Source organism: Xiphophorus hellerii, chromosome 10, assembly GCF_003331165.1.
Source record: "Xiphophorus hellerii strain 12219 chromosome 10, Xiphophorus_hellerii-4.1, whole genome shotgun sequence".
NCBI classification, from domain to species: domain Eukaryota; kingdom Metazoa; phylum Chordata; class Actinopteri; order Cyprinodontiformes; family Poeciliidae; genus Xiphophorus; species Xiphophorus hellerii.
In genome coordinates this window covers 8,888,329-8,915,029 of record NC_045681.1, presented here as the reverse complement: position 1 = coordinate 8,915,029, position 26,701 = coordinate 8,888,329, and the positions used below count along the sequence as shown (strand labels likewise).

General features: G+C 38.9%; 2 protein-coding genes across 3 annotated transcripts in view; both read left to right on the top strand.

The window, feature by feature from the left end:
* LOC116727171 (vinculin) overlaps positions 1-12,481 on the top strand; it is a 30,022-nt gene extending 17,541 nt beyond the window's left edge. Inside the window, exons 7-21 of the mRNA XM_032574407.1 lie at positions 1,825-1,915; positions 1,998-2,145; positions 2,778-2,931; positions 3,015-3,190; positions 4,104-4,294; positions 6,199-6,398; positions 7,000-7,128; positions 7,209-7,358; positions 7,480-7,588; positions 8,404-8,706; positions 8,796-8,920; positions 9,019-9,204; positions 9,811-10,014; positions 10,107-10,211; positions 11,039-12,481. Of these exons, the coding sequence (XP_032430298.1) occupies positions 1,825-1,915; positions 1,998-2,145; positions 2,778-2,931; positions 3,015-3,190; positions 4,104-4,294; positions 6,199-6,398; positions 7,000-7,128; positions 7,209-7,358; positions 7,480-7,588; positions 8,404-8,706; positions 8,796-8,920; positions 9,019-9,204; positions 9,811-10,014; positions 10,107-10,211; positions 11,039-11,185 (2,418 nt within the window). The 3' untranslated portion in view covers positions 11,186-12,481. The remainder of the gene's footprint in view (positions 1-1,824; positions 1,916-1,997; positions 2,146-2,777; positions 2,932-3,014; positions 3,191-4,103; positions 4,295-6,198; positions 6,399-6,999; positions 7,129-7,208; positions 7,359-7,479; positions 7,589-8,403; positions 8,707-8,795; positions 8,921-9,018; positions 9,205-9,810; positions 10,015-10,106; positions 10,212-11,038) is intronic.
* Positions 12,482-13,692: 1,211 nt separating this feature from the next.
* Positions 13,693-26,701, top strand: part of LOC116727188 (adenosine kinase-like) — a 177,618-nt gene continuing 164,609 nt past the window's right edge. Inside the window, exons 1-3 of one of the 2 annotated variants that reach the window (XM_032574441.1) lie at positions 13,693-14,017; positions 17,460-17,534; positions 17,636-17,689. In XM_032574441.1, coding sequence (XP_032430332.1) covers positions 13,965-14,017; positions 17,460-17,534; positions 17,636-17,689 — 182 coding nt within the window. In that variant the 5' untranslated portion in view covers positions 13,693-13,964. Of the gene's footprint in view, positions 14,018-16,754; positions 16,864-17,459; positions 17,535-17,635; positions 17,690-26,701 lie in introns of those variants that run through there. The other variant, XM_032574442.1, reaches the window with a different exon arrangement.

Genomic DNA, 26,701 nt, shown 5'->3' with positions numbered 1-26,701 from the left:
AGCGTTTTAAGTTTACATAAGTGGCTTTTTCCAAACTGGCAGCCTCCTTAGAGGTAACATCAGTAAAGCAGCTGTGTGAACTGAATGTTTGAGCAGTGAAGTAATACGCCCACACTCCGTTGTCACTTCACACGTTTGTACTTCCTGTTTTTTTCCTTTTTTTTTTTTTTTTACCCTGCCTTTACCTCACGCTCTGCACTAAACAGGATGCTGATATAAACATGCTAGATTTAGGTAGTTTTATTTTAAAATTCAGGTTCCTGCTTGATCTGGAAAAAATATGAAGAGAGAATAGAGTATGAAAAACTATTTTTATTTCCAGACTTTTCTTCTCTTATTTCATTATTTAATCCATATATTAATCCACTCATCTTACCACCCATCTATATGTCTATCACTCGTTTCTTTTATTGCACACATCCATTTTCCCAACTGTTTATCTATATATATATATATATATATATCACTTTATCCATTCATCTGTTTATGTATCATTCATTTGTATGTTCATTATCCATGCGTTCGTGTCCGTCCATTCATCAGACTGTCCATCATGCGTCCATATGTTAACCAATCCGTCCATCCGTCTGTCTCTCTGCCTGACAGTCGATTCATTTATCAATCCGTATGGTCCAGGAGTCGGCAAAATAAAATTATTCAAGAAACAGATATAAGTTTGGTTTTATTTTGAAAGCTAAGGGAATTAACCTTTCAATAAATTTCTATTTTCAGAGTTTAGAACAAGATGAATCATCTAACTTTTAAAAATAGAAAAACTTTGGTGTAGAATGAGGCCACCTGGGTGAGCCCATGATGTGAAAAATCAACATATGTAGCCCACTTAGAAAAAAAAAAATCTCTCTCTATATATATATATATATATATATATATATCATAAAGTAAAAAAAAAAAAAAAAAAAAAATATATATTTGGTTTTGTAAGGTCCGATGTCCCTTTGGCCCCTGGTTTAGTCAGACGATAAGTCCATCCATCCATTTGCTCATCTGCAATTTGTCCACTCATTCATCTATTCCATCCATCCTCTTTCTATTCATTTGTCCACACATCATTCCATTTGTTTGTCCATCTGCCCTTTTTTCTCTCGTCTGAAAATCCAGATATGAAACCTTCGTAAACAAGACACCAACAGGAGAATAAAAAAATTCCATAAAATTGTTACTTCTTTAATTATTCCTTAAAATACAACTACAATTTCTGGAAATCTGTGTGTGCAAATTATGAAACGTTGATATGAACCCTTTTAATCGCTCAGTTAGAATTTTGATTTACATCTGAGATTAAATAATGAAGACCGAAGCTGCTATATGAAGAAATATGTTTTCCCAATTTCTGTTGTTCCTCAAGAAAAAAAGAGAACTTATCTTTTTACTCCCAACAGGACTCTGCTTTGTTTGGACTTCAACAATGGCAAGTCTCATTGTTGAATCTGTGGCTGTTGGAAGGACTATATTTCCATCCACTTTGAGAGAGATGGAACAACATTTAGCTTTTTTTTGACATGATGCTCTGTTCAGACTGTTGATCATAAAGCAAGCTGCATGGTTTGAATTGTTTTGCCTGATGGATGGTAATGATGCTTGTCGTATGGATTTTAACAAATGTTTATTTTGCTAAAAACAAAATAGCAGTTTAACCAATAAAGAACTTACACTGATCAATTAACAGGCTCAAAATAAAAAGCCTGTGATTGAAAAAGAGATTTCTTAATTATCAATTAGCATATTATGATTCAAGGACAGAAAAATAAAAATACTAGGTTTGTTCTGGAAATGAAGATAAATTCTATTCTTTCCCATTTAAAGGACACTGAGGCCATGAAGAGGGCTCTGGGACTGATTGATTCAAAGATGGCTCAGGCTAAAAGCTGGCTGAGGGATCCAAACGCTCCACCAGGTAGACAGAAAACGCATCCTGCTCCTGTGACTCGTCTAGGAAGATGATTGGTGGATCTTACTCTGATTTGTTGGATCTACAGGGGACGCCGGCGAGCAGGCCGTCCGTCAGATCCTGGATGAAGCCGGGAAAGTCGGTGAGCTCTGTGCTGGGAAGGAGCGCCGGGACATCCTGGGAACGGCCAAGACTCTGGGTCAGATGACTGACCAGGTGTCTGAGATGAGGGCAAGGTAGACACAGGAATAATCCATACTTTCACTGAAACACAAAGTTGTTTTAGTTGTTTCCAATTAATAATTGGAATAGTGAAAAAAACTAAATATTTTGCAGATTTTTAATCTGTAAAAAAATTATTGACAGGCATATATCTTCCTGTGCTGATCTTTCTTATAAAATCCCATTAAAATACTGAAAAATAGTGGGTTATGCTCAGAATTGGGTAGTAACTAGTTACAAAGAAGAACTTTTTGGAGTATTTTTACTACGCTGTACTTTTTACTTTTACTTGAGTCACTTTACTATGAAGTATCGCTACTCTTAGTTGAGTAAAATATCTGAATACTCAATCGACTGTGAGTAACTTCACTGAATGAAAAATAGGCTTGTTTTAATTAGAAGTTCACCAGACACAGACACCTAGAGTTTTTGCTAATGTTTTATAATTATTTATATACATTATTGTCATAAAGTAAAAATATGTTGTAGTAGGGGTACAGTTAAGTACAATTTTTGTGCTTTTGCAAGGATCTGCGTTCTATTCTAAAACCAGACTATGAGGCTTAAACACTGGTCGGTCACTGGTTAAACAGACAACATTGGTAGTGTAAAAGCTCAATGATATTTCACTTTTTACCCCCACCAGAGGTCAAGGAGCATCCCCGGCTGCCATGCAGAAGGCACAGCAGGTTTCCCAGGGGCTCGACGTTCTGGCCGGCAAGGCTGGCAATGCTGCTCGCAAACTCGAGGCCATGACCAACTCCAAGCAGGCCATCGCCAAAAGGATCGACGCTGCACAAGTGAGTCAGCAGATCTGAGTCCACAAAACGGAGATTCAGACAATCTCTTCACTGTGTTCGAATGGTTTGGTGTCTTTGCACAGAGCTGGCTTGCAGACCCTCATGGCAGCCCAGAGGGAGAGGAGAATATCAAGGCCCTCCTCAATGAGGCCAGAAAGATTGCAGACATGTGTGAGGATCCCAAAGAAAGAGAAGAGATTTTGCGCTCTGCTGGAGAGCTGGCCGCCATGACTGCCAAGCTGTCTGAACTCAGAAGACAGTGAGTTACTCTGGGCTTATATCTGTCTCAGTAAACCCAGTTGGTCTATTTTCATACACAGTTACAGCTCCTCACATACTTTCTTCCAGAGGTTAAATAATTCCTGCATTTGTAGACAGGCTTCCTACACTGTCTGTAAAAGTTAGGAACTTGATATCAGTGTTTCCAGCTCTGGTTAAGCACAGAAAGTAAAATGGGATTATAAGGTACAGAACTAATTTTCTGCGTCATTACTTAAATATTTACTGTCCTCTCTTTCGTCATCTCTTCCTTCCTTGTATTTTTCCTTCCTTTTTTTCTTCTTTTGTCTTGTGTTCTTCCTTATTCTTTCAGTTATCTCTTTTATCTGTCTTATTTGTGTGCAGGACTTTGGGAAAATTAGATGTTTTTTTAAATAAAGTGGACTTCATTGCACACTTTCTTCTCTAATTCCTTATTTGTACTTTTTATCCTAGTGTCCTTCAATTTTCACTTTCTTCCTTCATCTCTTGTGTCCTTCCTCTCTCATTTTGTTTTGTCATTTTTCTGCTGTCATTCCTCTTTTCCTCTTTTTCTTTACTATCCTTCTATCCTTCATTCTGTCCTTCGATTGCCTTCTTTTCTAGTGTTTTTTTCCTTTCTTTCCTTAATTTTTCTGTCCATGCTTTTCTTTCTTGTCCTTTTTCATTCCTTTCTGGTCTTTCCTTTCTTCATTCCTTGTTGGTTGTTGGTTTCTGTTTGCACGTTTCATATAGACTTGGACTTATTGTATTCTTGTTGCGCAAAGACACAACAGTGAAATTTTTAGAACAGTCTACCATAGCAATGTCTGCCATAAGTTGATAAGGAATCTTTACATTCATATTGGAAAATGTTGCCTATTACATAGATTTTGTTTCAGCCATATCTTTATAATAAATGTGTCTCTTTATAGGGGTAAAGGTGACACTCCTGAGGCCCGAGCTTTGGCCAAGCAGATAGCAACAGCCCTGCAGAACCTGCAGTCAAAGACCAACAAGGCTGTGGCCAACAGCCGGCCTGCGAAGGCCGCCGTCCACCTGGAGGGGAAGACAGAGCAGGCGCAGCGCTGGATTGACAACCCCACCGTGGACGACAGCGGTGTGGGTGAGTCTGGCATCCATCCTCCTAAACTTCTTTGTCTCTTTCACACTCAAGCACATTCCTTCCACTCCTCTGGTGACCTCATGCAGAACATGTTCTCCCATCCCTGCTGTGTTGTCCTTTGGTTTCTGGCAGGGCTCCACAAAAATGTGGACAACATTTTTATGTGTTTACAAAAGCAGCTGGAGCCTGAGGTGGAAAAAAACATGATATAGTGGAAGTTACTTCAGGAATAAGTGTACCAAAATTATCAATATTTTTTGCCCAGTCATTGTATTTCTACCTTTACATTTATTCAAATTTGACTTTCTTTTAATAATTGTGAATTTGGCAATTAATAAAGCTAAACTAAATCAAATAAATGTTATTGAGTGTGTACTTAGCACACACACAATCATTTGATCATAGAGAGTTACAATAAAAGGGATTTGATCATTTGATGACTTTTGCTCTGTTTGCTTTTAGGCTTTTGAATACATTGAAACATTTTCATAGCTCTACCTAATTTGTATCTTATTTTCATGCTTCTTTCTGACAGCGGAGAAAATGTAACTTGTCACACTCTTGTTGCTCCACATTTCCTATTTGCTTTGTACTTTAAGTTGGACTATTTGTAAAACAAATTGGTTTTTTTGAGCTTTATCTTTTCTCTCATAGTTCAAATAAAGAGCACATACTTCATCTTTTGCCTCAAGATGTTTACAAGTGGCAAATAATGTTGAAATATTAGTGATTCGGGTGCATAAATATCCACACCTCTTATTATTGTTATATATATATATATATATATATATATATATATATATATATATATATATATATATTTTTTTTTTAACTTGATCATGTTACAACAATAAACGGTAGTTTGAATGGGATTTTATGTAATAGATCAACACAAAGTTGAAGAAAAACCATGCATGTTTTTTACAGCTAAAAACAGTTTTCAGTGTTCATTTGTTTCCATCCCCCCTTCTTCAAAACTTTCTAAAATAACCTTTAGCTGAAATTACTGCTGCAGGTGCTTTTTGAGTATGCCACCTGCTTTGCAGAGATATATTTGTCCTTCTTGTTATCAAAATAGGTTAGTCAGATTGGATGGCAATCATCTGCAAGTCTTGCCTCAGATTCTCAATTAGCTTTAGGTCTGGGCTTTGATTGTGCCATCTTCGTGGTTTGATGTAAACCACTCATTGTTGCTCCAGCTGTATGTTTACAGTCATTGTCCTGCTGAAAGATGAACCTCCATCGCAGCTTTGAGTCTTACGGAGCTTCCGTCATGTGTTCTACCAGAATCGTGTATTTTGATTAAGGCTGCACAATATTAAAATTTTTTAACATAGAATAGTATTGGTAAATATTGTTACATTTAGCATTTAGAGCTCAGTATGTATACTCAGAATAAATTATACTAGGCTGGACACTATTTACCAAGTAGGTGACAACTGAAGAAAGTTGGTTGCATTGAATTTTATTTCTGGGGATAAGAGTAAATTGATACAAATGGGAAGTTTTGCAGATTATTTGTAAACAAAAATCATGTATCCTTTTAACTATTTTGTAATCTGTTACTTAAATAATAACAATAATAGTGTAATAGTAATTTAATTTTGTGCAAAATGTAAAAAAGTCTGCAATGCTTTTGGCATTGTTTTTACATTTTCTAGAATTTTATGTGGAACAATAGATTTGTATTGTAGTTATGCATTAGCCTGCAGGAAGTAAACTGGTCTAGCTACAAAGGAAATAAGTGTTATGATGCAGCACAAATCAAGAACAGAAATTTGCTGTTTTGGTGGCACAGAAAAAAAAACAAGGAACTTCTGTTTGCTTTTTTATCAGTTCTGTTTCAAAGATAATCATCTGCATTCAAGCCTGTAAAATGTTTCCTATGTGTTCTATGCTTTCAGGCCAGGCAGCCATCCGTGGGCTGGTGGCCGAGGGCCGCCGGCTGGCCAACGCTCTGCAGGGCCCGTACAGGCAGGAGCTGATGGGGAAGTGCGAGCAGGTGGAGCAGCTCATGGCGCAGCTGGCTGACTTGGCCGCCCGTGGCGAAGGGGACTCCCCGCAGGCACGCGCTGTGGCTCAGCAGCTCCAGGAAGCCTTGAAAGTAAGACTGCTACTCACACGCCACCAGCAGCTCTCAATGAAAGCTCCAAGCTTCAGAGGGAGAGCTTAGGATATACATGATTAAATGGCTCCCTCTGCTGGTTGTTTGTGGCAGAAGAAATAAAAGTGGTTATTTTGGATTTCTGGGAAATTTCAGGCTTGTAATGTATTGTTGTGTTTCTAGAAAATGTAATGGTGTAATTTCAGTGGCATAGATGGTAAAATATATCTTGATATTTTTTGGTTTATAAAGTAAAATCTAGTGCTTTCTCATACTTGCTCTGGAAATGTACATGTTTCATGTCATTTTTCAGTTCTGCTTGTTACTTAAGATAACAAGAAGAACAAGTCAACCAAACTAATGCTAAACTTCTAATTTTTAAGAAATATTTCCAAATATTTCTTCATAATATCTGAATAAAATGTCTAAGGATGTTCATTTGTCTCACTGCAGTTGCACTACAACCAATTTTTGCAAACTGGGTTATATTTAAATATTTTTTATATTACTTCATAAAAACTAAGAAATGGCATGTTTTAAAATCAACAAATATTTCATGAGGTCGCTAGTTTGCTGTAATATGTGTTCGTCCTTCTCTCAGGACCTGAAAGGAAAGATGCAGGAGGCAATGACTCAGGAAGTGTCTGACATCTTCAGTGACACCACCACCCCCATCAAGTTGCTGGCAGTGGCTGCTACAGCGCCCCTCGACGCTCCCAACAGAGATGAGGTCACTGGGATATTAATCTGCAGAGTGCTGTATTCTTTCTGTCAGTACTTTTGAGTCCCAACTTTACTTTGAATGTGTAGGTCTTTGAGGACAGAGCCTCCAACTTTGAGAACCACGCCAATAGGCTCGGCGCCACGGCCGAGAAGGCGGCCGCAGTCGGCACTGCGAACAAGAGTACAGTGGAGGGAATCCAGGCTGCCGTCAAGTCAACCAGAGATCTAACACCACAAGTAGGTCAAGGTTGAGTGGTTTTCTGTTCCGGTTTGACCACCCCCCTGAAACAAAAGCCACAGAAACGGTTCAAGAGTTTCTCACTTCTGTTAGTTATAACTAGTTCATCGTTTTTTTTAGGTGGTGTCTGCTGCTCGCATTCTGCTGAGAAACCCTGGCAACCAAGCAGCATATGAACATTTTGAGACCATGAAGAATCAGTGGATTGACAATGTGGAAAAGATGACTGGTAAGCTGCAAAAGTATTCACACCACTGGACTTTTCCCACATTTTGTCACATTACAACTAGAAGCTTTCCTGAGTAATGTGATAGAGAAACACATTACAGAGGAAAAGAGGGAAAGCAATACATGACTATGTAAATACAAAGCTGAAAGGTGTGGTGTATTCAGCTACTCCAAGTTCTTTGTTGGACCACATTTCACTGCAATTTAAACTGCAGGTGTTTCAGTATATCTCTACCTGGTTTGCACATCGAGTGAAATTGAATCTTTGGTGTCAAACACTCCACTGTTGCGCCAACTGTATTTTTAATGGTGTTTTCTTTCAATAGTGGCATTTTTCTTGCCACGCTTTCAGAAATTCCAGATTATTAGATTGTCTGACCAACTTTTGTCTTAATAGATTCTCCCACCTGAGTTGTGGAGTTCTGCAGGTCCTCCAGAGTTACAATAGGCCTCCTAATCATTAAGGTTCTCAAACAAACCTTTGGAGCTTTCACAGAACACTTTTACTTTTTACTATTGGTGAATTTGGTGACTTCTGGGAAACTTTTACACCGGATTTTATTTAGGGGAGTCAAAGTAACAAAGGTCTTTATAAAACTGTATGCCAAACTTTTCAGGTTGTTTTTCTATTTGAAAACTGTGTAGCATTTTCCTTCCACTTCACAATTGTGTGCTGCCCTGCGGTGATTTATCACACAAAATCTCCAAGAGGTGTAATTTGTGGTTACTAGGAAATGTGCAAAAGTTTTAGTGGTATTTATAGTTTTCCACTAAACAAACCTTCAAGTTACTGATCGGTCTTCTGTGCTTTACCAGTTTTGGTCGATGAGGCCATTGATACCAAATCTCTGCTGGACGCCTCTGAGGAGGCCATAAAGAAGGACTTGGATAAATGCCGCGTTGCCATGAACAATCACCAGCCTCAGATGCTGGTGGCTGGTGCCACCAGCATTGCCCGAAGAGCCAACCGCATCCTTCTGGTGGCAAAACGAGAGGTGGAGAACTCCGAAGATCCAAAATTCAGAGAAATAGTGAAAGCTGCATCAGATGAACTGAGCCGGACGATTTCTCCCATGGTGATGAATGCAAAGGCTGTGGCTGGAAATATCCAGGATCCAAGTAAGTAACGGTTGCTAATGAGAAGGATTTCTTTTTGGGTTGTGTTTGAAACCCTGTGAAGAGTAAAAATAATTTTTTTTATTTTGCAGATCTTCAGAAGGGATTTTTGGATTCGGGTTATAAGATTCTTGGAGCTGTAGCAAAGGTTAGGGAGGCCTTCCAGCCTCAAGAGCCAGACTTCCCACCACCACCTCCGGAGCTGGATCAGCTCAGCGTAAGAACATAAACGACCACGACTTAGAAATAACACAAGTCAACCAAAGTGTCCAAACGCTTGTGTGCTTTACCTGTCAAATTACTTTACCTGTACAGCTCAATGATGAAGCAGCACCTCCCAAGCCTCCTCTTCCAGAGGGAGAAGTTCCTCCACCCAGACCTCCTCCTCCTGAGGAGAAAGACGAGGAGTTCCCAGAGCACAAAGCTGGAGAGAAAGTCAATGAGCCCATGATGGTGGCTGCTAGGCAGCTTCACGACGAAGCTCGCAAATGGTCCAGCAAAGTAAGGGCTCACTAAAACAAAGTTTACAGCACAGGTCAATGTGCAACTGGGCCATTATCAAAATTTTTTATATATGTGCAATTGAAAGTTGCACCAAATTGGACTTGTTAGTACCTGGAGGAAACAACATGCATTAGCTCAGTCTCTTGTCCAAGAATGCAAACAAGAGTTAGTTTTTTTAACTGTTATAATGGCTTCTACCTTCTGAGTGTTAATGCATTGAAAACGTAACACTAGAAGGTGAAATGCAAGTCGTCTGTAGCCTGTTAATCTGCCAACTGCCATTTGCACAGCAGGAAATCTCATTGTCATTGCTACACCTTCATTGAACTGGGTCAAGGGAATCTCTTTCTAAAGCATTAGGTCCAGAGGGGGAGATTCGAAAAACTCTGAAAAACCTAATAATGTATTAACCTAAGATTGTTCCATTGTGGTTACAGTTTAGAAAGTAAGTAAAGCCTCTCCAAATTGCATAGACATCTGTAACTGTTGTGGATTTCTAAATGAAGTTCATAGAGAAGGACATTGTGTTCATCATGTCAGTTTTCTGGGGTAGACAGAACAAATACGCTTTCAAGCACTTGCTGATTCTGTTGATCCTCACAGGGAAACGACATCATCGGCGCTGCCAAGCGAATGGCCCTGCTCATGGCAGAGATGTCCCGTTTGGTGCGTGGAGGCAGCGGAAACAAACGCGCCCTGATCCAGTGCGCCAAGGACATCGCCAAAGCCTCTGACGAAGTCACACGGCTGGCGAAGGAAGTGGCCAAGCAGTGTACAGACAAACGAATCAGGACCAACCTTCTCCAGGTCCGTAAAAGAAACCATTAAGTTACAAACTGATAATGTCTTAATTTTAAAAAAGTTATGTACTGTATTTTGACACTTTGACCTCATTTCAGGTGTGTGAGCGCATTCCCACCATCAGCACTCAGCTCAAAATCCTGTCCACTGTCAAGGCCACCATGTTGGGCCGTACCAACATCAGTGAAGAGGAGTCTGAGCAGGTGAGAATATTTATTGACTTCCTAATATTATCTTAATATGGATATGGTCCCCATGCAGTCTAGAAAAGTATGGAGTTTGTTTCTCATGTCTAGATCCATATGGAAAGCAAAAATGTTCATTTATCCTTCTTTGTCCATCTCATTATCTGGTTAACCATCCAACCATCTATTTATCAGTCTATTTGTTAATCCATCAATTCAACTACCCGTTTATTTATCCTATTGAATTATCTCTTTATCCATTCGCCTGTGCATCTTTCCCGTTTGTATCCCTGTGTCCCTCCTGTCATCCATCTTTTTTTCTTAAATTGTCAATTTTTCCATTTTTTTTCCTGTTCTGTCAATTTATTTGTCAATGCATCTTTTAATCCATCAGTTTATCCATCCATGTGGCCCATTTGTTTATTAATCAGTATCTGTCAATTCACTCATTGGTCCACTCCTCTATCTGTATATCCATCCATTTATCAATCCAAATCTCCCTCCATTATCTCTCTGTTCATCCATCTCTCCATCCATTTCTCCATTTTCCTTAAATCTATCACCCCTGTCCATTTTATCTTTTGTGCATTCATTCATTTTTCATCCTTCTGTCCATTTGTTCATCTTTATAATCTGTGGTGGTTACAGATTTAACATGCAAAACCTCTGTTTGAAAATCTGAAGTATGAAGTATGTCCATAGTGATAATTAAAACTGACTATTAGGTTGTGATGTCTGGAAATTTGGGCATGGAATCAACTGGAAAAATGTTTGTGAATCTTTTGCAAAGTCATCACTTAAAACCTCCCTCATCATTGAATCTCTTTTTATTCTTTGTGCTTCAGGCGACTGAAATGTTGGTCCACAACGCCCAGAACCTGATGCAGTCTGTGAAGGAGACTGTCAGAGAGGCGGAGGCGGCCTCCATTAAGATCCGGACAGATGCAGGTTTCACCCTCCACTGGGTCAGAAAGACCCCCTGGTATCAGTAAGAGACGAGCTATCAGTCCTCTGCTTGGTGCTGGTTCTGCCCAGCTGTTCATGGGGACGATGAATGGACAGACATATGCTTCATCAAAGCAACGATTACACTGCCCCACGTCTATATATGGGCAAAGTTTCTCCCTCATATGTCCTGTCTGTAGCGATTGCTGTTCTGATATAATATAAAAGGTGGGACTGTTAATTTGAAATATATTTTAGGGATTATGATAAAGAATTCTTGAAATATGCATATTTATATATTGATCAGAGGTTAGATTTCATATCATGTGAGGGTAATTATGTGTGGACTTTTCTAGATCTAGACCACATTAAGTTAAATTGAATTAAAGAACATTTTTATATCTTTATACTGAATATTTTATTATCACAATTACTTCTGCTTTGCTTGGATAAGCACATAAACCTAAGGAGTTGTTACAAGTACAGCAGAGATATTTGCTCAGTGCAGATGGAATATAAGTTGCGTTGCTTCCGTTTGATATTCTGTACTACATGAAGCGAAAGAGAAATGCTGATATTTGTTTCATTTTGTGTTGTAGCAGTCTAGAGTTCTGCCAAAGATATTTCATCCACACTCTGTTTAATCCATAATGCATATTTGAGTTGAAATTTAGGGAGCAAGTTTCTGATTTGACTCATTCAAGTCATTCTAGATTGCATTAAGATATAACATCTATTAAACAGCCTTGTGCTACTTTATGTGGCCGAAAAGCCATTTGTTTGCTCTTCCTAGCATGCTATGAGAGTTTGAATAAAACCTCCTGCTTTTGTTTTTGGCACACATGTTCACTTTTTTTTGTGTGTGCACAAGTCTTGAAAAAAAAAAAGTACATTTATATAGCAAAGAATGAGCAACACTTTATCATAAAGCACAATAACTGCAGCTGTTAATCTAAGTTGTCTTGATACACTAAACAGAACTGATCACCTTTTGTGGTAATTCTGTATTAGATATTTTAAAATGTCTGAAGCTTTTTTGTCTTGTTTTTTGTGGAAGTTTACTTTAGGCGTCTAACAAACTGATGTGCCTTGAATTGCGATTGATATTTTCATTTTCAGATGTTTTGTATTGTTTGTACAAGCTGTCAGTGTTGATTTGTTCAGAACACTTATTGTACAGGATTCTTTAAAGCCTTTTTCAAGTATTCACAAAATACTCTATGCAAACCACGTTTCCCCTCAACAAAACAATTATGCAACTTGGTTGGGATATAATGGGTCTGAAAGATAATTTTGCTTTAGCATTGTTCACAATTTTGTAATAAAGCATTTTATAACACTCAGTTTGTTTGTTGCTGTTGTTTTTTTTTTTTGCATCAGTAGAAAAGAATGAAGTCTTTTTACTCTGATGCTATCAAGTCAGTCAACCAAAGCAGCTCAACACAGGAGTGCAAACAGTTTCTTCCTGATTTACAACCCACCTCTGCTGTACCGTTTGTTCCCTGGGAGACATAATTATTGCATGGCTGAGTTTTAAGACTGAGACAGTGGGCTCAGAAAACGCGATAATTCAATAAGAATAGAGATAGTGAAGGCTTTAAAGAAGACTTACCCAAACATTAAGATTAGTAGATAAAGGCTACCCATGTTCTAAGCATCAGAGAATCAAAGATGCATTTATGAAAGGTTTCTGAAACTTTTAGTTCCAATATAGACGGAACAACCAAAGAACATCCTCTAAAAGTTTCCATATGGTTAACCACAACTTTCACAATGTAACCTTCAGGAAACCATTCCTAAAGGTTGTCGGTTAGTTTTAACATTCATAATGTAACCTTTGGTGAACTTTCAATAAACCTCTAAATATTCTTTTATAATGTTCTACTTTCTCAAAGCAGCAGTGGCCAGAGGGCCCAGTGGCGCCGATTGGACAGCAGCCTCGTTTCCGTCAATCTGCCCTAGAGGCTGCAATGTTGCTTACCTCCAATTGTGTGTTTAAGTGAGTGAACGACTGTTGTATACAGAGCTTTCTAGTTTCTAGACTTGAGAAAAGTGCTATACTAGTGTAGGTAATTTACTATTTAATAGTGGTAACTGCAGGGGGTCATTAAGGAATGTTATTCTTAGTTCCTAAGGTTAGCCACCAGTGCCACTACTCCCTATATAAACATTGATGGTGCAACCTTCTAAGGTCTAACAGGAATTATTCTCAGACTGTTTTCAGTATTGACTGTGTGATCTCCAGGAAATGTTCTGTCATGGTTTTCTAAAGGAAACTAAAGGTTTCACCACATAACCATCAAAAGAAATCTTTCTCTAGCTTTACGTTGCAACCTTCAGGGGATATTTTGCAAAGGATGTTGGGTGTAACATTGACAGTGTGACTGTAGCTCTACAGGGGAACGTTTTCTGTAAAAACTTTTAATAGTTTGAATATTCTTGAAACATTCCCTGAAGGTTTGCAGCAACTTCAATAGTGATTATGTGCAGCTTTTTTTTTTTTTTTTGCTTGTGAATCCATACTCTCAGCATCGTTAAATGTTAAAACGTTTCATCATCAGCTTGGAAAGGGCAACCTTTGAAGGGGAACTTGATGTAATTCAATAACTTTGACTCTCCGTAAAGTGAGTAAGCACAATGATTCCTAACAACAAATAAACTCTTATTTTCCCCCTGTTTATTTTTCACGCGGTCGAACAATTTGTTCTGTATCGTTTGATGGGGAGGAAGCGGTAGCTTCCTGCTACTCTTCCCTGCCAGAGAGGAAAAGAAAGAGGCTGTAGAGATTCTTCATCAACAACGGACGCGTTGGACACGTGAAGAGAGATGTCTGAGGAAGAAACAGCCGCGTCGACTTGGAAGATGAAGACGGCGTTGAGGTAAAAATAATAAAAAAAAACAAACAAAAACGGGGTTGTTTTAATGAAGCGAAGTGATGCGCTGAGCTCCGCGCTGCTAGCCGCTGCTGCTAGCCGTTAATTGCAGCTAGCGTCTGTGGTGTTGTGTTAACTGACAGCTGGAGCTGCGGGGAGAAGGCGCTTCAACCTTAATACATTTTCCTCCTCTCATTTAGACTCTTTATATACGCCGCTTATTGGGTCATGACGAAACAAATCACGGCTAGCAGGCTGCCGTGATTTCGTGGTTGCCCAACATGACTGGAACACGGAAAAAAAAAAAAAAAAAAAATGTCGCTGCATACATCCAACCAACCTCTAACTGTCCTTTAAAGAAGAGTTTTTAATGAGGACGAATCAGGAAGAACGAAGTATGTTATTTTGACAAAGATAAATTGTTGACAGTGTTAAACAAGCCAGAAATAAACTTATTGGTTGAGTAAGAAGTTAAGGCAGTGTTTGAATCACGTTTTGTTTATGAAAAAAAAAAAAACCCAGTAGCGTTTATATTTAACGGCAAAACAATAACATTCGGAATGACTATTTAACTGTTAGCATTAAATAAATAATACATGAATATAAACAAACGATGAGGTTGTTGATTTGTTTACAAATGAAACAAATCAATGAAGTGAACCGTGCGGCGTTCAATTGACCTGGGAAAGCTAGTTATCAGCCGCAAACTATTCTCTAAGGCAGGCATGTCCAAAGTCCGGCCCGGGGGCCAATCACGGCCCGCGGCCAGATTTCATACGGCCCGCAGCTTCGGTCTTATAATGTATTATTTATGGCCCGCCTGCACTGTGAAACAGAATAAATAAATCATAAAACTTGAAACTGTAATTCCTCCTTTCACCAAATGGTGGCAGCACCACTTTAATACTATCAGTCTCTGCCTCGGTGCAGCGAACCCCTCTCCATTCATTTCTGCCATGGCCACTGCAAAGAAAACGAGGAAAGTTTACAGTGAGGGCCGCCGCTTTCAAGAGAGATGGGAATTACAATACTTCTTTTCTGAAAATCAAGGCAATTGTGCTTGTCTAATTTGTAATGAGATGGTTGCCTTGTTTAAGGATTTTGACGTAAAGAGACACTACCAGACTAAACATGCTAACACATACAACAAGCTAACAGGAAGTGACCGTGCTGAAAAACTGAAGCAGCTCCAAGCTGGACTGGCATCACAACAGCGATTTCTTTGGGCCTGAGTCAAAAGAAAATACCACCAAAGCAAGCTACGATGTTAATGTTAATAGCTAAACATGGCAAACCTTTTACTGAAGGTACATTTATCAAAACTGTTATGAAAATGGTGGAGAACATTTTGCCCTGAGAAGAAGCAAGAATTTGCGAATGTTTGCCTGGCACGTAACAGTGTGGCACTGAGAGTTGAGGACATTAAACTGAGTGTTTTGAACGGCAACATCTGTCACTATCAGCAGTGAAGAGCCAAAAGAACATTTATGCACTTGGATTTATGGCACTTATTTTTATTAAACTCTTGAGTAAGATTTGGTTATGAACCTGCAGATGTGATACAAACTATTACTTTCTGAAAGATATTGTAAATGACAAGAGCAAAATTCACTTGTTTTAAAATTTAATAATAACAGACAATTTTGTATTACTTATAACTCCTGTTTAAAATGTTCTTGAGGCAAAGATATTTTTAAACTCATGTAAATTTAAGGTATTTTATACAGTTTGTTCAATGTTATCTGACTCTCCAGATATGAAAGAAAAGCAGAATTTCTGCTTTTAGAGTTGTTCCCATCTGCCTGAGTGGCTTATATTTGGTTATTTTGTCATTTGAAAAATAAAGATAATTGTGACAATGAAAATTGTTTTATAACAGTGTGTATTTGCATGACACTTTTGTAGTTAAAAAATGTCCGAACAAACTATTGGCCCCCGGGCATCTTGACTTTATCAAATCTGGCCCTCTTTGCAAAAGGTTTGGACACCCCTGCTCTAAGGTTTCCATTAAACACTGGTGAGTGTAAGTCATTAAGTATTTCAAAATAGTGTAAAGAACCATTGTTTTAGAAAATATATTATTATTATTATTATTATTATTATTATTATTATTATTATTATTATTATTATTATTATTATTATTATTATTATCAGGTATTGTGTTTTGTAATAACCTTTTAATGGGAGCTAACAAGTTTTAGGTGGAGATGCACAGATCAGGCTTTTCCTGGCTGATAACTGTTTCTGATATTTTTAAGGTCTAATCTGCAGATACGGATTTTGACCAATAACGCATGCACAAGAAAATAAATGTTTCTTCTTTGATGAAGGTGTGGGCTATAAATACAACAGAAAATGAAAGTCCCCGTTTATGCATCACGTGTATGCCCCAAGCCATCTGATTCTGATTAAGCTTGTGCATTTATGAACCAAAAGTGGTGAAACTATGAATTAACATCTCTAGATTTATATATTTTAAATGCATTATTAATTGACGTATGATGAGCTAATGGCTCTGCTATATCATATATATATCATATATCTTACAATAATATTGGCTAATGTAACAGGGTTTACATTACATTACATTACACTACATTACAAGTTCTCGTTTTCTTCATTGACCTCAAATGCAGCACTGAAAGCCCTACAATATTTGCTCTATGTGTAGCCAATCACATGCCTAGAAGGTCACCAAAGACCAGCCCACTATGATCACCAACATTAGGGTTGGTCCAAAGTGGAGCTCTAGTTCCTGGACTCAGAAAGCACGTTGGTTTTGTCAGAGAGGGGGAAAGCTGTTGATCATTTAATATTCTGCAGGAATTTTCTGACATCATGCCAACACCAAGGTGAGATCCAAATCAAGAAATACTCTGCAAAGGGCAGTAGAGCTGTTAAGATTGATGTTTTGAGGAAATGCTTTTACTCTACCACCTGTGTTTTCCTTAGTTTAATTGAAAAATACTGTTTGGAGAAATATTGTATATGTTCACCAAGATAAACTGCTTCAGAAAGTATAATTATTAACCCTTGTAAGTCCTAAACAGACATTTGCTGTTATTATGTTGCTTATTTAAAGTGAGTTGGTTAACCTGTTGTCCTGTCAAGAGCAGACTTTGCCCACTATATCTTATTGCTGTGAATTTGTAGATAAAATTGTCGTGCAAGCAAAAATTCATACTAAAATACATAACATACATGTGCATGTTTTGGTAGCTATAAATTCACACATGTTGCTGACATAATGATGGCAGAGGCAATCTCGGTAAAGCAGTAAAACAGTTATGCGCCCCTGATTGAAATTTCTGTTATTTAAGACAACAAATCCCAACCAGATGATTTCCTGTTTCACAGCGTAGCACAGATTGCTCGTTTCCTCCACTCTCTCCTGGCCACTAAGTGGGAGTCTGCAGAATACAATATGTTTTTGTTTCCTCCTTCACAGTGAAAACATGCTGTTTGGGATGGGAAATCCCTTGTTGGACATCTCAGCTGTGGTGGACAAAGATTTCCTTGACAAGTGAGTGTCAGTAGCTGTTTTGATTTTAATTATACATTACCTAAAACTCACTAACACAATAAGGTCATTGACCATCCTTTGTCCCTTTTTCTTTGTGAAAGGTTTGGACTGAAACCAAACGACCAGATCTTGGCTGAAGACAAACACAAAGCCTTGTGAGTCACACACACTGGGAGAACCACATGGCCTTCTGTAGCATAATGTATCTTGCTAAAATTATGGCAAACCAAATAAGGGTTACACTCGTCATTCATACCCCACTAACAACATCTTCTCACTGTTTGCTGTGCTCAAAATAGCCTGGTTATAAATTCACCATGGTACAACTGAGCTTTAAGGCTTGGCACTACCTAATATTTTGAAGTCTGACACTACAACCACCTCAGTATAAATTGTAGGATTATACATAGTTTGGATTTTAACGTGCGTGTTTTGTTTCATGCTTAATTCATGGAAACGGTTTTCCAAAGCATGTCTGTTCCCCTTCCAGACCCGCATTTTCAACATTCCAGGCAGATGTAGAGTAACTTCATAAGCTTTCTCAAAACTATACCCGCATTTTCCTGAGTGCAGATCGTCACACCTTTTAAAATGGAGGGTAAACAAGAGCTGCATGAACAAACTCAGACATCTGATTTTCAGCTGACCTTATGTCAACCTTTGTCTTCTGTTTGAAGGAGTACAGATGATTTCTTTTTCTTTAAAAGATAAATTTTCCTTCAAAATCCTCAAAACAAAGAGTACCATCTGTAAGTAGGAAGATGGTCCATCTTTGAAGTTTTGTAGAAATTACACCATTGTCATAACATTGATAACTGGATTTCTGTAACACCGTTTAAAGTTTTCAAAAGGCCTAGTTTTACTAATCTTAACTTTGGGTTTTAAATGCACCTAATGTTTGCATATGGGGGTTTATATTACGTGCCAACTCAGTCTTTACTTCTTCCATAAACATTAAAGGAAAAACTGTGTTCTTACTCTGTGATAAAACTGCAAACCCCACAATGCATTGGCTTAACAAGCCTGCTTAAGGAAATTTAATCTGCAAACCTGCAAAAAAGAGTTCTGCACCTCAAGTTGGTTAAGTTATGCTTAAGCAAATAGAACTGAGAGGTTTACATAGAAGAGTGTTCAATAATATAGATGGGGTTGAAAATATTGATTTCAAATAATTGGCTGAAAGCTTATGTCAGTAATTATTATGGAGCTTACTTTATACTGTAAAAATACATTTAAACTAGGTAACCATGACATGAACGTATGGGGAGTAAAAATGTGTGTCCTTATGAATTTCCCTCTGGGATTTATAAGGTATATTAATTAATTCATTCATTCATTCATATGAACAGTCCAGCTGAAATATATTAAATATTTAGTAGAAGAGCCCTTTAGGTAATGACAACAAGAATGAATCCTCAGGTGGAATTTTTTTCTTTCAGAAGTTTCATAGGTTCTGGTAGCTTTAGCCGAACTATCAGTTTTATTTGCTTAATTCATGAAACTAGCTGATATTTTCCTTGTCTGCCTGTTTGCTATCATCGTCTCAGTGGAACACCCACCCACATTACATTTTCAGATTCTTATCAACAACGTGCCGATACTTTAATTCATTGATCCTTCTTTCAATTATAGTCTGCCAGAACTGAATACTGAACAGCATCCCCACATCATGATTCTCTCACCTTCACAGCCATATGCTGTTGGTGTAGTGTTTATTTTTGCCAATATGCAGTTCCACTCACCCTCCAAACATGGTGTGTGTGATGTTTAATTTTTGTCTCATCTCATATGTTTGTATTGTAACAATTTACATTGCCATGTTCAAAGTTCTGCAACAAACTTTAAACAAGCTTCAACCTGACTTAAGGTTGAGTTTTGTCCACTGCCCTGGCAAAGTGGTCAGTGTGCTTGAATGCATTGTTGTTTTCATGGAAAAAGTGTAACTCCAGGTTTTTGTTTGTTTGTTTTGCTTCTGTAGAAAATATTGTGTTGGGTTGTGGTTCCAGGGTTGTTAACTGGGATATTTAGTTAACAAATAACTATGTAACTATGGTTACATAGTTGGTACATACTGTATGTAACCATTTCCATCAGTATGTTTGCAACTAAAAGGTTGAAAAGGTCTTGAGAAATCTCTTAAGGTTTACCCATGACAGCATTCTGCTTTATGCATTACCTTAGTAATGAGAAACCTTTTTATTGTGGTTCACCTTTTGCACAGAGAGGAAGCAGGATTACGTTCATACGACTGTTTCGTGGACTGCTTTTGCTCTTGGCAGCTTTGCTTCTTCGTGTGTTCAATATTTATATTCTGTGTCAATCTATTTTACTACCCTATTCAAATTACACATTATAAAGTGTTTTTATTTTATTTGTGTGTTAAGATTGCTTGAGTTGTTGTCTAGGGTAAACTACATCCCCAATTAGAAATGCATTTAAGGAGAAGAAGAAGTGAATGTGTTCTGTACTTACTTTCTGGTGGTATTTCTCAAATGTTTGATTTGTGTCTTTTTTACAAGCTTTATTTATCACATTTTACTCGGCTTGTAAAGTAAAACTGCCAGCAAAAAATGTCCCTCTGGCACACTTACTAGAGTGCAACAGATGAATCTTTTTCTTCCACTGAGCAAGTGTCAAATGTCCCTTGTGAGTACATTCCTACCCCACAGCTGCACATTTGTATATCAGTTAAATGTGAGAACCCCAGTCTTAATGACAGCACATATGTGGCATTAGCAATAGCACACAAACCTCAGCGCCCTTCATAATAATAATTAAGGGTATATAAAATCCTTAAAAAAATTGTCTTTTCTTTGATCTGGGAAAATAGAAAAAGATTCTAGCAAAAAATAAATGTAACTGAAGTATTTCTTAATTTTTAGGTTGGTCACAGTGTCTTTTTTTTTGTTTAATTTGTGGACTGTAACATTCTGTTTCCCTGGGATATTTATACTGACAAGTATAAATATTACGCTGCTTAGAGCCCTATTTGTCTTTATATGATAATAGGGAAATTCACCTAGTCTGAGCAACAATCGGAAAGCCAAAACAGCTGGAACATTGATACAAAAAAACTCCCAAAACTTTAAAGGTCTCTTTTTAGAGAGCTAAATTAAGGGGGTCACCATGTCAACTTTTAGACTGCTAAGTTACAACTGATTTGTACCAGCTGGCATCAGGTTGTTTATACTAAGTACATTTGTCCATTTCGCCTCCTGAACTGCCACTTTTTCTTAGCTTGTCAAGTTTTATTCATATATTTTTGACCAAGTTTCTCAAATTTGTGTAACAATGTTCAACTATAAAGATGAATCCAATAGCCTCAATTTTTGAGGTAATTGAAAACTTCGTCCTTCTTGTTGGAGTTTACCGGCAGCAGTGGTATACTTTTGTCGGAACACATTTATAGCAGAGCTTTAAACTTGTCCTCCTATCTACAAGTGATGGTGAACCATTTCTCTTGGCAATTTTGCTACAAACACATTTGCTTTGGTTGTGTGTATCTACAATGCCCTGCAGTGTGCCCCATTTCCTATATTTGATTCACTTAAAGCGGACCCAGACCTATGTTTTTAGGCAGACAAGAGTCTACTTCCCTTATCCGCACCAGTAGATTGCACATTCATACCTTCCCAAAGAAACTAGATATTTCTGACTCTATATTTAGGGTTGTTCTGCTGGAAAATGAACCTTCACCTCAGTCTCCCGTCTTTTTTTCCTACTCTGTATTTACCTCCATCCATTTTTCGGTCAATTTTCGGTCATCTTCCTGGTCCCTGCTGGAAAAAAGCAATCGCGCATCATCCCACTACCACCATGTTTCAAGGAGACTGTGTCTTCAGGGTGACCTGGAATGGTTTTGGTTGCATGGTGTGTTTCATTTAGCCCAAACATTTCAGTTTTGGATTTGACCAGAGCATCTTCTTCCATCTGTTTCCTTTTGCCCAGTGAACTGCTTTTTCTTTTCATAAAATCCGGAGTTGCAGAGTGCCAGACTAATTTCGTGGCCACACGGGAACGTTGTGTTCTAAAACAGGAACGTTTTAACCGTTTTTGCCCCGCATCCCGACAGAGACAGTGGTCGTAATGTGACAAAATGTGAAAAAAGGGATCAAAAAGGCAAATAAATACTTTTGCGAGACCCTGTATACAGTCCATGGGCATATCAGTACATCAGAGCTACAAAAGTCTACCTTGTCAGGTCTTGTTGCTCCACAAAAGGACACACGTGACCTTGGGCAGCAGAGGCGGCACAAAGCAGCATCATCAGCAGTGTTGTTCTCCTTCAGCACAAAGGCTGCGGTGTTATCTTTAGCCCCACAGACACTGTTCTCTGTACATTCTGCACAAGGTCAGGGCAGGATTAACAAGCAGCTTTGGTGGTTAATTCCTGTCACAATACATTTCAGTGCATATCCTCACCAATTCAACACACAGGAGCGTGCACTCTCATCTCTATCAGGTTACCTCACTGGAAACATGCAGTGTTTATTCCGTTTTATTTAGATTCTTGGATAAAACCCAGAGCGTTCACTCTTTGGCTGCTTGATAAATGAAACTACAGTAAGTGTTACATTATGTAATCTGCAAAGTAGCTCATCTCAGAAAGATGAACTATAACCATTATCCTGACAAATAAGTTAATTACAAAAAAAAAGCTCTCAATAGGCTTACAACTTCTCTCAACTAACACTATTGTTGCACAACTGAATCTAGTGTAACACGATTCACAAGCTTCCCCCTCTCCTCCGCCTCTCTTTCTTCCCATCACCCTGGTGGGAGAGATCATTGGATGCAGTGCACTGTGGCCGTTCCTGAATTCAATTATCTAGTCGCAGCAGAGCCCATATAATCCTGTTGTGGCTGAGAAATTGCCTGCTATACAGTAGAAAGCATCTATGTCCCTGTTAGTACTGGCTGGGGAGTTGTTGCTTTATTTTTTTCTTCTTCTTTTTCTTGTGTTTGTGTTCAGAGTAAGCCCCGGCAGCTGTGTAGGCTTTTGTGTTTTGATAGCTGATTAATCGTCTGCAAAAAGTGCTGCTTTTACTTTATCAGAGATCACATATGTATATATATATATATATATATATATATATATATATATATATATATATATATATATATATATATATATATATATATATATATATATATATATATATATATAAGTTTTCTATTGATTAATGAAAATGAATAGCTATATGCATCACTTGCATTGCAGCAACTTGTTTCTATTATGTTCTTGGTTTGGTTTTATCTCCATTATTAAAAGTTTAACTTGTAGCAACTAAAGCTGAGAAACGACCTGGATTGCCTTAACACCTCAGCAGGCTGATTGGCTCTATGCAACACTCCATTGATGCAGTAATTCATGCATGCCCTGATCAAGTGTTGAGTTAATACACTGTGCAGCACGTTGAAATTTCTCTATTTAAAAGTATTATTATTATTATTATTTGGTTTCATGTAATATTCAAATGTTCAGAAAAACAGAATTTGGGTTTTTAATGAGCTTTTCAGAACCAAACACTTGAAATCATCTGTGTGTAATAAATGTATGTAATAAACAAGTCTACTGACAAACGTTTTAATTATATTCTATTTCATTTTGATGCAGAAGCAACTCTGTCTGCCTCTTATACCATACTGCTTACATTATTTCCATTATCTTGTTTTAGTAGCTGCGTCGGCTGTTCTCTGTCTTTTCTTTTCTCTAGGCAGGATCTCCAGTGTGGTTTTCAAGCTGCCCTTTAAGGGCAACTCCTTTTCAGCAGATGCTGGTTTTTCAAAGTAGGTTTTGAGCTCGAGGTCGGAAACCAGCTCAACCAAAGCGCTGCGTGTGACTTCCTCCGCTTGTGAGAACCCTGCTTTTTCATACGGTGATATTGTCAGATGCGATACTGTAACCTGTTTTGGGTTGACATATTTCACGCGAACTAGTCACCATCCTTGACTTAATTGTTTATCAGCATGTTTCACTCTGTAGTTAATTATCTTGTTTTTATTGTGGAGCTAACTAATCAGAAAATTCTCAAGTATCTCATTCAGTTTTATTTTTGCATACAATTTTCCAAAGATTTTAAAGTGCTGACAGTTTTCATGAATTGTGGGTCTGACAGATTATAAATCTTGATCAAACAAAAAATAACTATTAGAGACTTTTGTGTGAAGGCTTCAGAGGTGGAGAAACTGGTCAGACTTGATAGGAAGATGAATTGATTGCCCTTTTCTGACCCATAGTGGAAGAATTGTTGGAGGCTGCACATTACTTGAGATGCAGCCAGATCAGCAGTATTGACGAGGGTAGGTTTGAAAACCATGCATCATTTTCCTTCCAGTTCACAAGGATACACTTCTTTGTGTTGGTCTGTCATATTAAATCCCTCCTCAACTTCAAGTTTTGTTTGATTACTCTTGCACAGTGCAAAGTATTGCATTAGTTAGCAGAGCAGAGTATAACATTTACTTTATTTGTTAAAGCAGTGGCAAAAAGGCCAAAATTGCCCAAATATGAAAAGGTAGACAGGCAAAATGACCAGCATCTGTTAATATATTTTAGGAAAGGAAATTCCCTGACAAAGTTTAGATTTTATGTGAAACTGTCATTGTTTTCGCTTTTTATTTAATGTAAACATATGTCTCCTGTGGCGCTGGTGACCATTTTCAACCTTCTACTTGCATACCTATTGTATGCACATTGTGTCTCCAGCAGGTGGCATCAGCTGCCTGCTGTTTCTACCTCCAACTAGCTCTCCACAGGGAACTACATAATGAAAACATTCCTGTTTCTGCTGTAAATCAGAGTGCAGGTAAATCAACTTTTTATTTCAGGGTGACTATTTATCATAAGTAGCTCTGAACCAGCGGTAATTCATAATGTAGCATGGACCAAAGCGCATGCTACATTATGGACCAAGCCCTCCTGGGATTGTTAACCATGTCTTATTAGAGCTAATAATTATTAGTGTGTCAAATTAGTGAGTCATTGTTATAGTGATTGTATTTTCACCTCGCAGAGAAAGTGTGTGTGTGGGGGGAGTTCCTGAATATTGGTGCTGCTCAAACATTTGCTTTATGACTCCCTCTGTCCAATGATAATTAATTGTTTACTTTCTCATCTCGGGATGATGGCGTGACTCTTTTCAGAGGTTGTTTGCTCACAGCAATTAAGTTCATCAGTGCTCATCCTCTCTCCTCCTCCCTCTCTGTAATCCCCCACTTCCCCCTCCCTCCACCTCCACCCTCCATCCTTTTCTCTGTTTCTCTGTGCTAAATGCAGATTAGCAGCGTCACAATCACATCCAGAATGAGAGTAAACTCCTCATTATGCCGTGTGACCCTCTGCTGCATGAATAATTCAGCGCCGCAGCGTTAGTGGCTGGCTGTTATTAGCATTCCGGATGGCGAAGCAAAGAGAGAAGGGGGGCGGTGGAGGGGGGCGAAAGGAGGGAGAGGGGGGGCTCGTATCACTGACGGGGGCTGACTCAGGGGGATCAGCACTGGATTGAGACACACATCACACACACACATCATCACACGACACAGGAGATCAGTGGAGGTGCCTCTCCACTCAAACACCCCGCTGTCTGTGTACATCTTACACACCCCTGCTGCTGCTGCAGCTCAATCTGCTTACCGGCAAGGAAACAACAAAGGCCCTCTCTCACTGAGTACATGCTAAACACTCTTGGGTTTGTAGGTGTGTGTGTGTGATGGAGTCTGGTCCGTAAACACACTTGACTCTACTGCCTCTTTCTTTATTTCTTGCGTTTTTAATAAATAACGAAGTGAATTGAGAGTACCGGGAACCCCCAGTGGAGCTATCCCGCCTTGTCATGAGAAGAAACACTCCACCTAGTGGGTGCGTGGGCGTGCGTGTGCGTGTGTGCAGACATGCAAGATTGCATGCAGAGGCTGCATGTGCCACTTCACTGGATGCACTGATGCTTGACTGAGTGTGTAGACATGCTATAACGCCACACTACCACAACCGCCACCACCTCTTATTTTCCAGATCTCTTGTTGTTTTACAGAGTGCTGATACAAACCTCTTCTTGTGCGGCGTAGGCCAAAGGTCACTAGCCTGCATCCATCAGCCCGCCTCCTTACTAAAGAGAAAGCAGAAATTAATTGCACTCGACTGGTAATTGAGACATCAAAACCATGTTCAGCTGCCAGATGTGCCGCTCTTAATGTTTTATTGATAAGCGCGAATCTGACGATTTAGGGCATAAATCCAAGCTGGAAGAAATCTGCATCCTTGTAAATTATAAACAAGTCGTCTTAAAAAATTTTCAGGAAAATGAGGTAAATCTCCATGAACATGTTGCGGGGCTGGTTGATTTTTTTTTCTTTCTTCTGCATTTAAAGGTTGCACGCTGCATCAGGAGGGGGATGGCTGATGCAATCATAATTAAAGCTCGTCGTCGCCGGAGCTGCAGATGCCTCTGTTTGGTGGCTGGCAGCTGCCAGCAGGTGGTGCCAGAAGGAAACATCACTAGTCAAAAGGGGGATGTAACAAATGTAATCTACATCTTCCTTCTCATCCATCACCTCCTCAACTCCCCACCTTTTAAAGAGCGTTTTATAATTAAAACGGGGGGCCGTCTCAGCCTCTGAATATACGGCGCGTTCGCTTCAGAAAAGCATGCTCAGGGCTATTTTTAGTCATCTTTGATTTCCCCCCCAGCCGCCACATTAATGGCAGCAGCAGTTCTTATATCATCTGTGCTGATCATTTCTTTACACCTTGCCTGTGCGGGGGTAGAGATTGGGAGGCCCGACTGGTGAGCAGCAACACTCCCAGTGTGTTTAAAGTTCACACAGGGCCATATGGTCCCCACAGCAGGGGGTGTTGGTGGAATTATTCACACGGAGCGCTCTGAATCACCCAGATCCTGGTATCAACCACCGAGATAAGGGGGAACGTCTCAAAGGCTTTGTGCTCCGGCTTCAAATCTCAATCCTCGAGAGAACGCCAGAAGCCCCCATCCTTCCTTACACACGCTCCCTCTTCCCACTCTTCTCCCCCCAGTGTGTCCCTCTTTCTCTCTTTCATATCCTCTATCTCTCACTCACACACACACGCACGCACGCACACCCGCCATCCACACAACAGAGTGTGACAAACAACGCCACCCTCTGCAGCGTGAAGCCAAAAACCTGTG